General features: G+C 40.8%; 1 protein-coding gene across 2 annotated transcripts in view; it reads left to right on the top strand.

Annotated features, from left to right (window-relative positions):
- The window catches only part of APOO (apolipoprotein O), a 60,450-nt gene that overhangs the window by 935 nt on the left and 44,628 nt on the right, over positions 1–14,887 (top strand). The window contains exon 2 of one of the 2 annotated variants that reach the window (XM_059157763.1): positions 838–990. The exons of the other annotated variant lie outside the window; for it this stretch is intronic. Coding sequence (XP_059013746.1) covers positions 919–990 — 72 coding nt within the window. The 5' untranslated portion in view covers positions 838–918. The remainder of the gene's footprint in view (positions 1–837; positions 991–14,887) is intronic. 2 annotated transcript variants of the gene reach the window in all.

Here is a 14,887-nt window from a genome sequence, read left to right as displayed (position 1 = left end):
AGCTACCAGAAATTAGTCTACAAAATTGAGTCTTAAAGAAACATAGCACCCATAAAATAGTGCTAATGAAATCTCAAATTTGTACAACTTGTGTGAAAGTTTTATTGTGTTCTGCAGTGTGCTTTGGGCACATTAGGATAGGCTATAAAATCAGAACGTGGATTCGGCCTTACAGTCCTGGCACTGCCACTTTCTAGCTGGGTGACCTTGGGCACGTTACTTAACCATTTTGTGCCTATTTTCCTATCGGTGAAATTGGGGGACTAGCATATACTTAATAGGGTTGTTATAAAGACTAAATAAGTAAGTGTAAAGCACTTGGAAGAGCCCTTGGCATATAGGAGTGTCATCTAAGTATTTGCTTTTATTTTGTTTCCAGGCTGCTCACAGTTTAGTTACCAGGATAGATCCATTAGCAACTTGGGTTCATTGGATAAATTTGTGTTGAACAGCTATTATGTGCTAGGAGCTCAGCTCAGTTTTAGGGTTGCAACACCAAAGGATATGCTATGATCAGTTTATATGGGTGTCAGTGATGCACTGTGGTAGTAGAAAGGAGAGCAGGGTCTCCTCTGCCTCAGGGATTCCCCTCTACACTGGGGGCTCTTGACCTGTGGTCTTCAGCCCCTCAGAGGGTCTGTATATAAAATCCAGGGGAGTCCCTAAACCCTGATGGGGGAAAAAATCTTTATTTTCACCAATCTGCAACTGAAATTTAACATTTCCTTTAGTTATGAGTGTAGTGTAGGTAACTGTTCTAGTTAGCTATTGGTGGGTAACAAGCCAACGCGAACCAGTGCCTTCAAACTACAATTATTTATTATTTCTCGCCATCAGTGGGTTGCCTGGGCAGTTCTGCTGGCATCTCCCAGTGGCTGAATTCAGCTGGTGCTTGGACTATAAGTTGGCCTTACTGTCATGTATGGGAGCTTGGTGCCCCTCATTGTGCCTACCTTGGGCTTCCTCACATGGTCACTGGGTTCCAAGAGGGTAAGTCCGATTGTGCAAACACTTACCTGCTTGCATCACATTTGCTGATGTCAAAACAAGTCACGTGGCCAAGCCAGAGTCAGTATGGGGACACTACACAAGAGCATGGATATGAGGAGGTTCATTGGGAGCAATTAATTTAATAGGCTGGTATAGCAATAAATCACAGTAATATTAGTAGTACCTGTCATCAGTAGGACTCACAGGACCAATAGATGTCACGGATGTTTTTATATCACGGTTGCTGCAGAACTCAAGATATCATTTATGGTCATTACTACTTCAAAATTCTGGTAGTTATAAGATTCACTGTTAGGTCCTTTTATTTAATAAGGTAAGGAGTATGTATTACTATATCACATTTTGAATTTTAAAAATGTTTTTATAACTATTGAAGTACAGTTAACATTTTATACAGTTAGAAGCATTAATTTGAAAAGGGGTCCATAGGGTCTGTGATGCAAAAAAGGCAAAGAACCCCTGGGAACTTAAGGGGAGACTTCACAGAGGAGACATTTACATTTAGTTTTGAAAGACTGGTAGGAGTCCCTCAGGTGGATGAGCTGGGATACTCCTTTGGGGGAAGTGCTAGTATAGCTCAGTTTCCATTATTCAAATACGTAGTTTGAGTAGAAAAGATCACAACAAACCTTGGCAGACACCAAAATGTAAGGAATAAGCAGAGAAAGAGGGGAGGCCAGAGATGTTCTAGAAGCAGCTTCTGGTAAGTAGGTGTACAAAAGGGTGATGTTTAGAAAATCAAGGGAGGATGGTTCAAGGAGGGCAGGCTATGTTAGGGTGCTTTCAGCTGGGAAAACATGGTTACTTAAATGGTAAGAATTCTCTCACAAAGTCTAGAGGAAGGGTGGACTCCAGTAGGTCAACAGTGTTATTAAGGACCTGGTCTCTTTTCTTGGCTTTCCATGCGAAGATTGGTTCTCCTTATGGTTAAGCATGACTGGCAGTAGTAACACATGCTTTCTCATTCGCTAGAGCAGGGGAGAGGACAAAACTCCCACGCTTGGATTACGCTTTTCCTTCAATCTGATTGGACCAACTTAGGTCACATGTCCGCCCCTGACCTGATAGCCAGTGCCATGGGAATGCCATGCTCTGATTGGCTTGGATTAAACAGGATCAGGTAGGGATGGGGTTAGTTTATCTTAATCACGTGGGAAAGAAATGAATTTAACACAGTGGGGAATGGAGTTTGGATGTGCGCCCAACAGTGTCTGTTACAGTAAGATAAGTTAGATGAATTTAGAGAAGTGTTTGTTAATTTGGGCAATTTGGAAAGCTTTCATGACTTTTTTTTTATAGATGTGGGTTACTGATGGAAATGAAAGCTATATTAATATGGGTTGGTGACTGAGACATGAGTAAATGGACATAGTGGGGGGGTTGATAAATTTGATTTTCTGCTTCAAACAAAGGAGAGAATATGGTAACTAGAGAGACATGTTGGTCAAGATTTGTAGAGTTGTTTTTGCGGTTGTTCCAGTATTCAAGATTTGGCAGTGTTTATGGCCTTAGGGAGGAATATAGGAAGGGGGCTTTTATTTTTGTTATTCTCATTTTTTATTAATATATAGTGTATTCTTTGCCCCAGGGGTATAGGTTTGTGAATCATCAGTCTTACATAATTCACAGTACTCTCCATAGCACACACCCTCCCCAATGTTCATAACCCCCCCCACCCTATCCCTACCCACCGACCTGCCAGCAACCCTCAGTTTGTTTCGTGAGATTAAGAGTCTCTTATGGTTTGTTTCCCTCCTGATCCCATCTCGTTTCATTTTTTTGGGAAGGGGGCTTTTAGAAGAGAGAATCCCTCAGCTTCAAAAAGGGGGAAAGATGTTGCCTGCCTTCTGTGAGCTGGAAAGAAAAGGTTGGGAGTAATGGTAGACTAGTGCTTCTCAGCCAGACAGTACCAGCCATTTAGGGTACATTTGGGAAACTTGGATTGTTCTGCATGTCTTTAGTTGTGTTGAACAGTTATATACTGAAATATAATTCTTACTGTAAATCTTTTCCTTTTGTTCTCCCATCATGTTACCATCAAATCAGTATACTGGTCTCTTTTTTTGGTCTTACATGTGTAGATGGGTGATAAATTTTTATTTCAAGATAGCAAAAGAGTTACTTAGAATATTTGTCGTAAAATAGTGTTAGGTCTAGTAGTTAAAAAAGTTGAGAACCAGCGCTTCTCAAACTCTAAAATACATGGAGCTCTGTTTCAGCAGGTCTGGGGTGGGCCTCAGGGTGTCCATTTTTTTTTTAAAGCAAGCTCCTGGATGATACAGATGCTGCTGGTCCCCCATTGTACTTTGAATAGCAAGAACTGAAGCAGATTGGTAGATGAATGGCTCCTTGTGTTTTTTATTTTTTATTTTTTTTAATAATTTTATTTATTTATTTGACATAGAGAGATCACAAGTAGGCAGAGAGGCAGGCAGAGAGAGAGGAAGGGAAGCAGGCCCCTGCTGAGCAGAGAGCCCGATGTGGGACTCGATCCCAGGACCCTGAGATCATGCCCTGAGCTGAAGGCAGTGGCTTAACCCACTGAGCCACCCAGGCGCCCGGCTCCTTGTGTTTTTAAAAGGTGTTTGATTTTATGAGTGTGGTGGGATTTGCAAGAGGTACTGGCCAAAGGAGGAAAAGGTCAGTGAGGGGCTTTGAGGACTCAGTTCTGAGAACGGCTTCGGGAGGTCTATCATGACTGATTCCTGGAAATGGGGACAAGCAAATGGTAGGATTGATGTGGGTTTAAGAGTCTTCAGCTTGGGGCGGAAAGGAATTGATAATATAGGTGTTGGTGGAAAAAGTACTGTGTGTGTGACCAGTATGTGCATATACAATTAAAATATTTAAACCAGAACCATTGTTTTGACTTATCCATCTTCAGGTCAGTAGGGGGCACTGGCGGATTAAAAAACACATTTGAAAAGCTGCCCGGTCCCTATTTGCACACTCACTATTCCAGGAAGTTTTTCTAGGTGCTGCTGCTAGAATTGAATATATATACCCAGTCCCCAGATTCCTGTTACTCGATTCCATTCATTACACAAATGTTTATCATAGTCCAGCTGTGACTGAGCACTGTGCTACACCCTCGTGGGTACAAATAAAAAGTCCTAGTTCTTACTCCGGAGAGAGTCCCCAGATTTGGCCGCATGCCAGAATTATTCAAGAGGTATTTTCCAGGGCCCTGCCCATGGGTCTGATTTCATTTTTATGTGAGGTCCAGGTACCTCTGGTTTTGAACCAGCCCGCCCCGCAGGTGACCGAAACTGGAGGTTAGTGGCGCAGAAATGGCCCATGCCGATGCAGTGTGGTAACCGCTCTGATGTCAAAGTTGTGGCAAGTTGGGTAGATTGGGTCACAACTTTGGCTACACATTAGAATCACATAGCGAGCAAGTCCTGCTGCGCAGGTGGTGCCCAGGTCAGTGCAGTCAGAACCTTTAGGACTGGGGCGTAAGCATCCAGTTTGTAGTGTAGCCGCCCTTGAGAACTAGTGATTTAGAGGAGCGAGCACCAGCAGGGGGCATCAGGAGACTTAGTACAGTAGAACTTTGCCTGCGCTGACCTCTGAAGCTGGCGGGGAGGAGGGGGACACTGGACGATTGTCAGGGCCTTCCAGGGAGAGCAGAGAAGTGGGTGCAAGGACGCAGAAGGGTTCGGCGCTGTCTTAAGACCTTGGGCTTCACCGTGTTCCCCTGGGCAAGATACTCAAATTCTCTGAAGCTGTGTCCTCATTGTAAAGCAAGGATAAGACTAGCACCAACCTCAGACTTTTGTGTGGGTATAAATTAACTTGGACCCCAAGCTTCGCACAGTGCTTGGGATCAAGTAAGGGTTCGATAAACGTGAGCTCTTACTGACTTTTAGTGGGCTGCTTGTAGGACGCTGCTACATACTGTTGGGGTTGTGCATGATCTTGGGGCTTTCCAAAAGTATTTTTTACTTTCAAAATTTGTTTGTTGACTGGCTGTGGGAGAAGAGGGGAAAGGAGAATTTAAGGATGCTGCTCAGGCTTTTCGCTTGGAAAACCAAGGGACGGTTAGAACTACTTGGTGGGATGGGAAAGTGGAAGAAGGCTGAGGTGGGTTTGATCTGACACAGATTGGCCCCCTTGAAGTGTCTGTGGACATTATCATGTGGTGATCTGTTGACATGAAACCCAAGGGTATGACGTTTTCATGAGAGATGTGGGTTGGAGATTGGGGAATCATCAGACATCTTGAGGGAGAGAACTTGGCCTCCCGAAAACTCCAACAGTTCCTTCCTGAAGGACAGAGATCTGACCTCTGCTCAGAGCTCCCCACTCCCAGGAGCCTGAGGTGACCGTGTCCTTGGCTAGCAGGCATTTTACCTTACATACTCTGTGGCTGTTTGGTCTTGATGTAATTGTCTATCTTTCTGAAATTAATTTTCTTACCATGAATAGTATATCACTAGTGCAGATTGAGGGGAGAATAATACTGCTAAATGGAAAAGGAAAATCACCTGTAAATTGCAAAAGAAGTGTTGTAACTTTATTTTATGTATTATTTTAAATGCACACATTTGGGAAGATAGTAAAGATTTTTCCCCTGAAATATAAGCATATCCAAAGGACTTCTTGAGAAATTATAATGAATATGTATATTTATACATACACATATGTGTTTATTATGTATATATATTTGTCATATGTGTATATAATGCATGCGTATTTACTCACATAAATACATATTTATGTGCAGGATTAACTGGGTTTTTTTCCTTTCTGACCCTTCAAAGATGTTGGGTGGTGGATCACAAAGAAGAAAATCTGCCCAGCCCCATTGGATGATGTCAGAAAGCACAGGCTCAGGTTCAGTTGATAGTATGTTTGGTTTAGGGCTGAGCAACTTTAATGAAGTTCCTTAATTTCTCAGAGTTCCATTATCAAGATACAGCGGGACCAATAATATGCCCCTCCATTTGGCACAGGATTGTTGGGAGGTTCAAATACAATAACATGTGGAAAGAACCGTAAACTATGAAGCGCTGCATTGCATCTGTCTCCTGAAGTGATCTAGAGTTTTGGGTAGAACCCTGGATTTAGGACTGACTGTCACAAATAGATGAAACTTGCATAAATTCACTTCTTATATAGAACTGAATTCTGGGGGCACCTGGGTGGCTCAGTGGATTAAGCCTCTGCTTTTGGCTCGGGTCATGATCCCAGGGTGCTGGGATGGAGCCCTGCATCGGGCTCTCTGCTCAGCGGGGAGTCTGCTTCCCCCCCCTTTCTCTGCCTGCCTCTCTGCCTAATTGTGATCTCTGTCAAATAAATAAATAAAATATTTTTAAAAAATAATAAAAATTAAAAAAAAAAAAAAAAAGAACTGAATTCTGCTCAGGACACCCTAACAATTTTCCATCTAAAATGCTAATGGCCTCTTGTGTGCAGCTAACGCTGGGAGAAGAGAAGGAAGACGTAGATGAATTGTACCTTAAAAGAATGGGGAGCAGAGACAAATGGAAAACAGTAGACAATCGACTAGATATTTATGATAAGTGAATTCATTACCCTATGGAGCCTACACATGTTTGTAGACTTTCATGCTTAGAGGATCTTTGTGTATGTGTGCTTGACACTTCAGTCTTTTCTAGGCTAGACTGGAAGTTTTTAGAGCTAAGAAATGAACTTTGCTATTTGTTTGTATGGTACATTTAAAATTACTGCAAGTAATTAGATGCGTAAGACATCTCTATTGCAAAGAAACATATCTGTTTCCAAAACTCGACAGTTAACTTATTTATAATATGACAGGAAAGTGCCAAAAGATTTTTGAAATGAAAGTTTAAAAAGAGCTGATTTTCCCCAGGAATGCTTAAGTGGAATTTTATGGTTAGTGCATATAACATGAAAGTTCATGTAGATATTTTCGGGGGTGTGTGTGTGGAAATCTCAGTCTGAAGATAAATCCTAGAATTTGGAAGTTACTTGTTTTTCACTTGGAGTTTTTCCTAATTTCTGCATGGCCTCATGCCAGTTCTTTTAGAAAACTTGAACAGTGCCAACTTCTTTATGTAGTGGGTTTTAAAACTTCATTCTATACTAAAAGTGGTAGAAGCAAGAATTTAGAGCAAGGGCTGGAGAGTTTTCAATATGCTGAGAGCCTATAACTTTGAATATTAAGCTGTATTTTTATGATAATGGCATTATAGATAGTACAGTTGTATTTTGAATGAGTATTGTTTTAAGGGAACTTTAAATACAGTCACCCTTTGTCTTCCTACTTCTTTCTGCCTCTTTGAAGCAACTCAGTGTGTTTTATTCAAAGCCCACACTGGCTCCAACTTAAGGATGTCTTTGTTTGGTTGGGTGAGGATGAGGAGCCCTTCATGGGAACTAGAGACAGGTTCACAGGCATTTGTTAATGGCTCTAGTTGGGAGGGATATCCAGTGGTTTCTTTCTTCAGAAATATCTATTCATTCATTTGACTGGCCTTTTTTTTTTTTTTTAAATTTTAAATTTTAATTTAAACTCAATTTTGTTAACATATACTGTATTATTAGTTTTAGGGGTAGAATTGATGGGTTCATCAGTTGCATACAACACCCAGGGCTCATTCCATCATGTGCCCTCATTAATGCCCATCACCCAGTTGCCCTGTCCACCCCCCACCTTCCCTTCAGTAACCCTCAGTTTGTTCCCTAGAGTTAAGAGGTTCTTATGGTTTGCCTCCCTCTCTGTTTTCATCTTATTTTATTTTTTCTTCCCTTCCCCTTTGTTAATCTGTTTTGTTTCTTAAATTCCACGTATGAGTGAAATCATGGTATTTGATGGTATTTGTCTTTGACTGACTTACTGTGCTTAGCATAATACCCTCTAGTTCTATCCATGTAGTTGCAGATGGCAAGATTTCATTCTTTCTGATGGCTGAGCAATATATAGACCACGTCATCTTTATCCATTCATCTGTCGATGAACATCTGGGCTCTTCCCATAGCTTGGCTACTGGGGACACTGCTGCTGTAAAGACTGGGGTGCATATGCCCACTTGAATCACTATGTTCGTATCCTTTGGATAAATACCCAGCAGTGCAATGGCTGCATCGTAAGGTAGCTCTATTTTTAACTTTCTGAGGAACCTCCATACTGTTTTCCAGAGTGGCCGCACCAGTTTGCATTCCCACCAACAGTGTCAGAGGGTTCCCCTTTCTCTGCATCTTTACCAACATCTGTCGCTTCCTGAGTTGTTCATTTTAGCCATTCTAACAGGTGTGAGGTGGTATCTCATTGTGGTTTTGATTTGTATATCCCTGATGCTGAGTGATGTCGAGCATTTTTTCATGTGTCTCTTGGCCATTTGTAAATGCCCATGCATATCTTCTGCCTGTTTCATGACTGGATTTTTTGGGTGTTGAGTTTGATAAGTTCTTTATAGGTTTTGGATACTAGCTCTTTATCTGATAAGACATTTGCAAATATCTTCTCCCATTCTGTCAGTTGGTTCTGTCGATTTTTTCCTTTGCCGTGCAAAAGCTTTTCATCTTGATGATTTCCCAGTAGTTCATTTTTACTTTTGTTTCCCTTCCCTCCAGAGATGTGTCTACAAAGAAGTTGCTGCAGCCTAGGTCAAAAAGGTTGCTGATTGTGTTCCCCCCTACGATTTGGTGGATTCCTATCTCACATTTAGGCTTTTCATCCATTTTGAGTTTATTTTTGTGTAGGGTGTAAGAAAGTGGCCCAGTGTCGTTCTTCTGCATGTGGCTGTCCAGTTTTCCCAACACCATTTGTTGAAGAGATTCTCTATTTTCCATTGGACATTCTTTCCTGCCTTGTTGAAGGTTAGTTGACCATAGAGTTGAGGGTCCATTTCTGGGTTCTCTGGTCTGTTCCGTTGAGCTGTTAGTCTGTTTCTGTGCCAATACCATGCTATCTTGATGATTATAGCTTTGTAAACAGCTTGAGATTTGACTGGTCTTTTTAAGTAGGATATATGAAAATAGTAAAGGTTTCTTTTTCTCTTCTCTCCATCCCACAGACGTCAGTCCTTGTGAAATAACAGAATGTTTTTCTTTATGCTTGCTGAAATGAATCTCCTCTCCCATTAGAGGTGCTGATTCACGTGTTGTGTTATGACATGGGTTAAACTGGCAAGTGAGTAAGTAAGCAAGCACCAAGTGATACGAGGACTCCAACAAGTTTCCTGACTCCTCTGTTGATTGCTTACCTCACTTGGCAAATATTGACCCTGAGCCTGTTTGTGGAGTCAGATCATTCGGGAGCACTGTTAGAAGTTGCTGTGTATAATCCAAACATTGACTTTTCTTGTTTTTGTTCGTATTTTTGCAGAGATTTTCATTATGAATCCAGATTATCATCAACTGAATTGAGCCTTCTTACACAGCCGCGTTTTTCCTAAAAAATGTTACTATTCTTTTTTTTCCTTAAGAAAAAGCTGTGAGTAAATGAGATGAGGTTGTAGGCAGTTGTCAGTGAGTTCTGTGTTCTTTGTAGCACAGTGGTTTATTAGGAAATGAAACCTGGGTTTTGATAGACTTTGTGTTGACAAAATAGCTCTTCCTCTTAGAACATACAGATTTTTTTAGTTACTTGAAAAAATGGAAGCGTTTGAAAGACAATTCTTGAAGGAAATTGTTCCCCTCTGATTTTTTTCCTCCTTGTAGTCCCCTAACTCAGAAAAGATTGAATGGATATTGGGGTGCCATTCTGAAAGAGAGAGAGAGAGAGAGAAATAGGTAAGCAGTGGTAAGTTTCTGTCTGAATGAGGAAGTTCAGATAAATTTGAAACATGGTAGATTATGTGTCATGTGTGTTCTAAGTCTGTGACGCCAGTACAGCCTGACCAGCTGACTCAGAATGTGCCTGAAGAAATGGTAATCTCACTCCTTGGCCTTGAGGTTCCCTTCCTGTTTATCAGACAAGTTTGTTACTTATTGTGTGACTTTAACAGAAACCGATAACTATTTTTAAAGAGTAGAATATGGAACAGTTGCAGATGAACCATAGTTTCTTTGCTGACCTAATTTTGTGGTGAATTCTGCCCTCCGAAGATAAAATAGAAGTTGGTTTTACGTAAGCCAAAGATAGTGTTTATCTTAAAGACAGCCTCATTTTCCTCTCTTATCTCTTTAGATCACAGTTTGTTTATGGTGGATGAGGAAGACCCAGGAGATATCAGTTACTCTACTGCAGAATTACAGAATTGAGTTTCTCACAAAATAGTTCTGTATTGGGGCATCTGGGTGGCTCATTCGGTTAAGCGTCTGCCTTCTGGGCAGGTCCTGATCCTGGCACAAGTCCCGCATCAGGCTCCCTACTGAGTGGGGAGTCTTGCTTCCCTCTGCCCCTCCCTATGACCCTCGCTCTGTCCCTCCCCCTGCTTGTGCTTCCCCTCCCTCTCTCTCTCTAATAAATGAACTCTTAAAAAATAGTTCTGGGGACGCCTGGGTGGCTCAGTGGGTTAAAGCCTCTGCCTTCTGCTCAGGTCATGATCCCAGGGTCCTGGGATCGAGTCACGCATCGGGCTCTCTGCTCGGTGGGGAGCCTGCTTTCTCCTCTCTCTGTCTGCCTCTCTGCCTCCTTGTGATTTCTGTCTGTAAAATAAATAAATAAATCTTTAAAGAAAAAATAGTTCTGTATTTGTCGTAGTTGGAAGACCGTTTTTCTACTTGTAGGTTAAAGTCTAAACTCTTAAAATACTGACTTCACAGCAGCTCACTGACTTCATAATCTATTTACTGTGAAATAGTCTGAAATGATTGTGGTTTCCGTTGTTGTGAAAGTGTAAGTGCTCCCAAATTTATACATCCAAATGAATGCCCATCCAAATGGTCGTTTTGAGAGGATAGATTTAATTATCTTGTCAATACATTTTTTTCCAAGGCACGGTGTCGCTGATCAGTAGGTTTATTCAAAAAATATCTTCATGCATCAAAATATTTTTACTCCTCTTCATTTGGAGTGATCTTCATACTTTGGAAGTTTCTTGAGAATACACTTAGGAACCAGGCACTTTCCTTCTTTGTGTATTACAAAATGAATCAATGTATGTTGTAAAATCTTTAGGAAATACAGAAGATACTAAAGACTCACCCTTAATTCCCCCACCTTTTATAGACAACCACAGTTAACCTCTTTTCAGACTTGTTTGTGGGCATACTTACACATATCTTCAGTTTCCCATTTCCAGAAAACTTACAACCCCCAACCCTTTAAACAGTGCCATTTTCTAATCTGCTTTTCTCACTTACATTTCAAATGTACCGAAACTGCTTTTCTGACAAGCTTAAATTTTAATCTGAAAGCATTTGGAAATGGAAGCCACATGATCACATATTAAAAGTAAATTCCCTTTATTAATTTGTTACATAAATAGTTGGAATAAATTCTGACTCTGTATTTGATCTATCAAGGTTACTACTACTTTGAAGAGAAAGAACTCTTTGAGAAGGCATACTGTTTATTTTTCTCTCTGGCTGCACTTTTTTTTTTTTTAACCACCTTAACCATTTTTTTAGTCTTTTTTTTTTGTATTGCAGTAAGAAAACAACACACACATAACAAAAAATTTACTATCTTAGCCATTTTTTAAAAAGATTTTATTTATTTGTTTATTTGACAGAGAGAGACACAGTGAGAGAGGAAACACAAGCAGGGGGAGTGGGAGAGGGAGAAGCAGGCTTCCCGCTGATCCGGGAGCCCGTTGTGGGGCTCGATCCCAGGACCCTGGGATCATGACCTGAGCCCAAGGCGGAGGCTTTAACCCACTGAGCCACCCAGGCGCCCCTCTATGTTTAATTTTTCTGAAGAACTTCCACACTCTTATTTTTTTTAAAAGATTTTATTTATTTATTTGACAGAGATCACAAGTAGGCAGAGCAGCAGGCCAGGGCGGTGGGTAGGAGGGAGGCAGGCTCTCAGCTGAGCAGAGATCCCAATGCAGGGCTTGATCCCAGGACCCTGAGATCATGATCTGAGCCACCCAGGTGCCCCGAGGAGCTTCCACACACTTTTCCCTAGGTGTTGCACCATTTCACAGTCCCTCTAGCAGTACACAAGGGATCCACTGTCTCTGTATTCTTGCTAATAACATTTGCTATTTTCTGGTGTTTTGATAGTGGCCATCTTAAGGTATATGAGGTGAGACTATAACTATTTTTTAAAAATAGTATATAAGTAATACTGAATAAACTGTTCTTTTAAAAAGCCAAAACAGTACAGTGGAGATAATATTCAGGTTCCCACTGTCTGTATCCCTTTAACCCTCTTAGAGAAAGAAAGCCTCGATAACCAGTTGGTGTGTGGCTCTCCAGATGGGAAAGGATTGCTGTATAAAATGTAGATATGGTCATGAATGCTCATTATGGCAGGAAGGCATTTTTTTTTTTGATATTTCACAAATATGGACTCATTTAGTTTCTCTTTATTTTTAATTCGGTGTAAATCACTTTCCTAAGGACAATAGTGTAGCCTGATTTGGGTAGAATTGTTCATTGATTTCATCATTTTGTTTTACCCTAAACTCTTTCACATAGTTTATTTTTTCATTTTGTGTTCTTTTTTTTTTTTGGACAAGAATATCCTCAAAAGTATTGTCAGTTTTCATAGACCTTTTTAATTTTTTAAAAGATTTTATTTATTTAGCACAAGCAGGGGCAGGGGGAGGGACAGAGGGAAAAGGAGCAGCAGGTTCCTCTCTAAGCAGGGAGCCCGATGTGGGGCTTGATCCCAGGACCCTGGGATCATGACTGAGCCAAAGGCAGATGCTTAACTGAATGAGCAACCCAAGCACCCCAGACCGCTTTTTAAAAAAATACGTTTCAGATTTTTATCTCTTAACCAAAAAGAATCAGATTAAAAGATTTTGTTTTTAATGAAGAATGTTTTCATGTGGAAATTACTGCAGAAAAGGTTGACTGAAGATCAAAGAACCAGTGTAACATTTGGAGGAAAAATATATAATTATGCCTCGTTTCCTATAAATAGGAGAATATCTAATTTTAAATGACATTTACTGTAAAAATGTCCCCACATGCGCTTATTTTCCGCAGTGATAGATATAAAAATGGTCTCATATAATAACTTTGGAAACAGCTGCACATTTTAATGTATAGATTATATGACCGATAAGTTATATAATAGCTAAAATGCAATAATTAAGGCTTTAGGTTTATTTGTACAGTTTTTGATACTGAATAATTTTGTGTATGTTATCATCAAAACCCATCTGACCTTGATATTAAAAGGGAACTTCTTGTGTGAGAATGTTTTGATATTATTAAAGCAGCAAACTTGGTTTATGGCTCTGTATTTGCTGTGTTTAGAGACTGTACCTACTCATGGGATAGCTGAAAAGATTGTGGTGTTTCAAAAATCATCCTCACGCTCTAAACCTTTGGTTTCTCTGTTACTGCTCTTTTCAGAGGCTGGTCCTAGTGACACTAAGTCTTAACATCAGTCCATTGGGTGGCTGCCAAAAGAAAGAAATGCATAAACTTTCGATTGTTGATTCTGCCTTCTCCCTGTAGTTGTTTCCCAGAATTTCCAGTTGTGGTACATTATTCTTTTCTCTGTGTTTCTCCAGTCCTTTGTCGGTTAGTGCACTCATCACAAGTGGTGTAATTATTTGTCCACTTTTTTAGATGGCGGAGGCAGCAACCACATCTGACTGTCTTTGAAGTCTGTTTTCATTGTTCCATTAAAGAGTTGCTTTGATGTTGTCCTTTGTGTGGCTTATAGGGCCATTAACTGAGGTAGGGAAATGGAGAAAAACAGGGTTTGGGAGAAAGGAAATTCATTATGAGGTAGCATTTGAAACACTTAGTGAAGAAGTCTATGGGGAGTTCCATGTGCAAGCCTGAGGCTTAGGAGAGGCTGGGGTTGGGAATTCATATTTGGGCATAAGTGGCATATGATCGAAGTCAAAGACTTAGATTCAAATGAAATTGCTCCAGAGTGAGAAGGGGAGAGGGTGAAGGACTGCTCTGACTCACCAGCTTTCAAGAAATGGGCAGAGAAAGATAAGGCCCAAAAGGAAAGGGAAAGAATGCCCTACAAAGCATGTACAATGGAGCTAGATAGAGTAGAATCTTGGCAACTGAAGCAAGAGAGAGTATGAAGATGGTAGAGGGGTCACCAGTTTTGGGGTGCAGCCAGGATGCCAGATGACCATTGGAGTTTAGTAACTGGGAAACCATTGGTTGCCTTCAGAAGAATGATTTTAGGTATGTTGAGTAGCGAGGGGGGAGGGAATGAAGTAGAGAAAGCAAGTATGAGTCTATTTTTCTTTTCTTTTTTAAAAAAATTAATTAATTAATTAATTAATTAGAGAGCAAGAGAACACAAGCAGGGAAAGTGGTAGAGGGAGAGGGAGAAGCAGGCTCCCTGCTGAGCAAGGATTTCCCCATGTGGGACTTGATCCCAGGACCGTGGGATCATGACTTGAGCCGAAGGCAGATGATTAACTGACTGAGCCATCTAGGCTCCCCAAGAGTCTATTATTCTAACTTTGTGTTGAAATCTCACATACAGGGGCACCTGGGTGGCTCAGTGGGTTAAAGCCTCTGCCTTCCGCTTGGGTCATGGTCCCGGGGTCCTGGGATTGAGCCCCACATTGGGCTCTCTGCTCTGCAGGGAGCCTGCTTCCTCCTCTCTCTCTCTGCCTGCCTCTCTGCCTACTTGTGATCTCTGTCAAATAAATAAATAAAATCTTTAAAAAAAAAAAAGAAGAAATTTCATATACAGAAAAATACACGGATAACAAGTAAATTTTTACAAACTGACCATACTAGCATATCTAGTACTCTAGAACCCCTCATGGTCCTGGTCATTCCCCAGCTTGCAAAGCGTATCCACTATTCTTTTTTTTTTTTTGGCCTGAAATTATTTTAT

The sequence above is a fragment of the Mustela lutreola genome, chromosome X (genome assembly GCF_030435805.1).
Source record: "Mustela lutreola isolate mMusLut2 chromosome X, mMusLut2.pri, whole genome shotgun sequence".
Taxonomy (NCBI): domain Eukaryota; kingdom Metazoa; phylum Chordata; class Mammalia; order Carnivora; family Mustelidae; genus Mustela; species Mustela lutreola.
The sequence above is the reverse complement of the archived record's forward strand: the minus strand, read 5'-3'. Positions and strand labels throughout refer to the sequence as shown.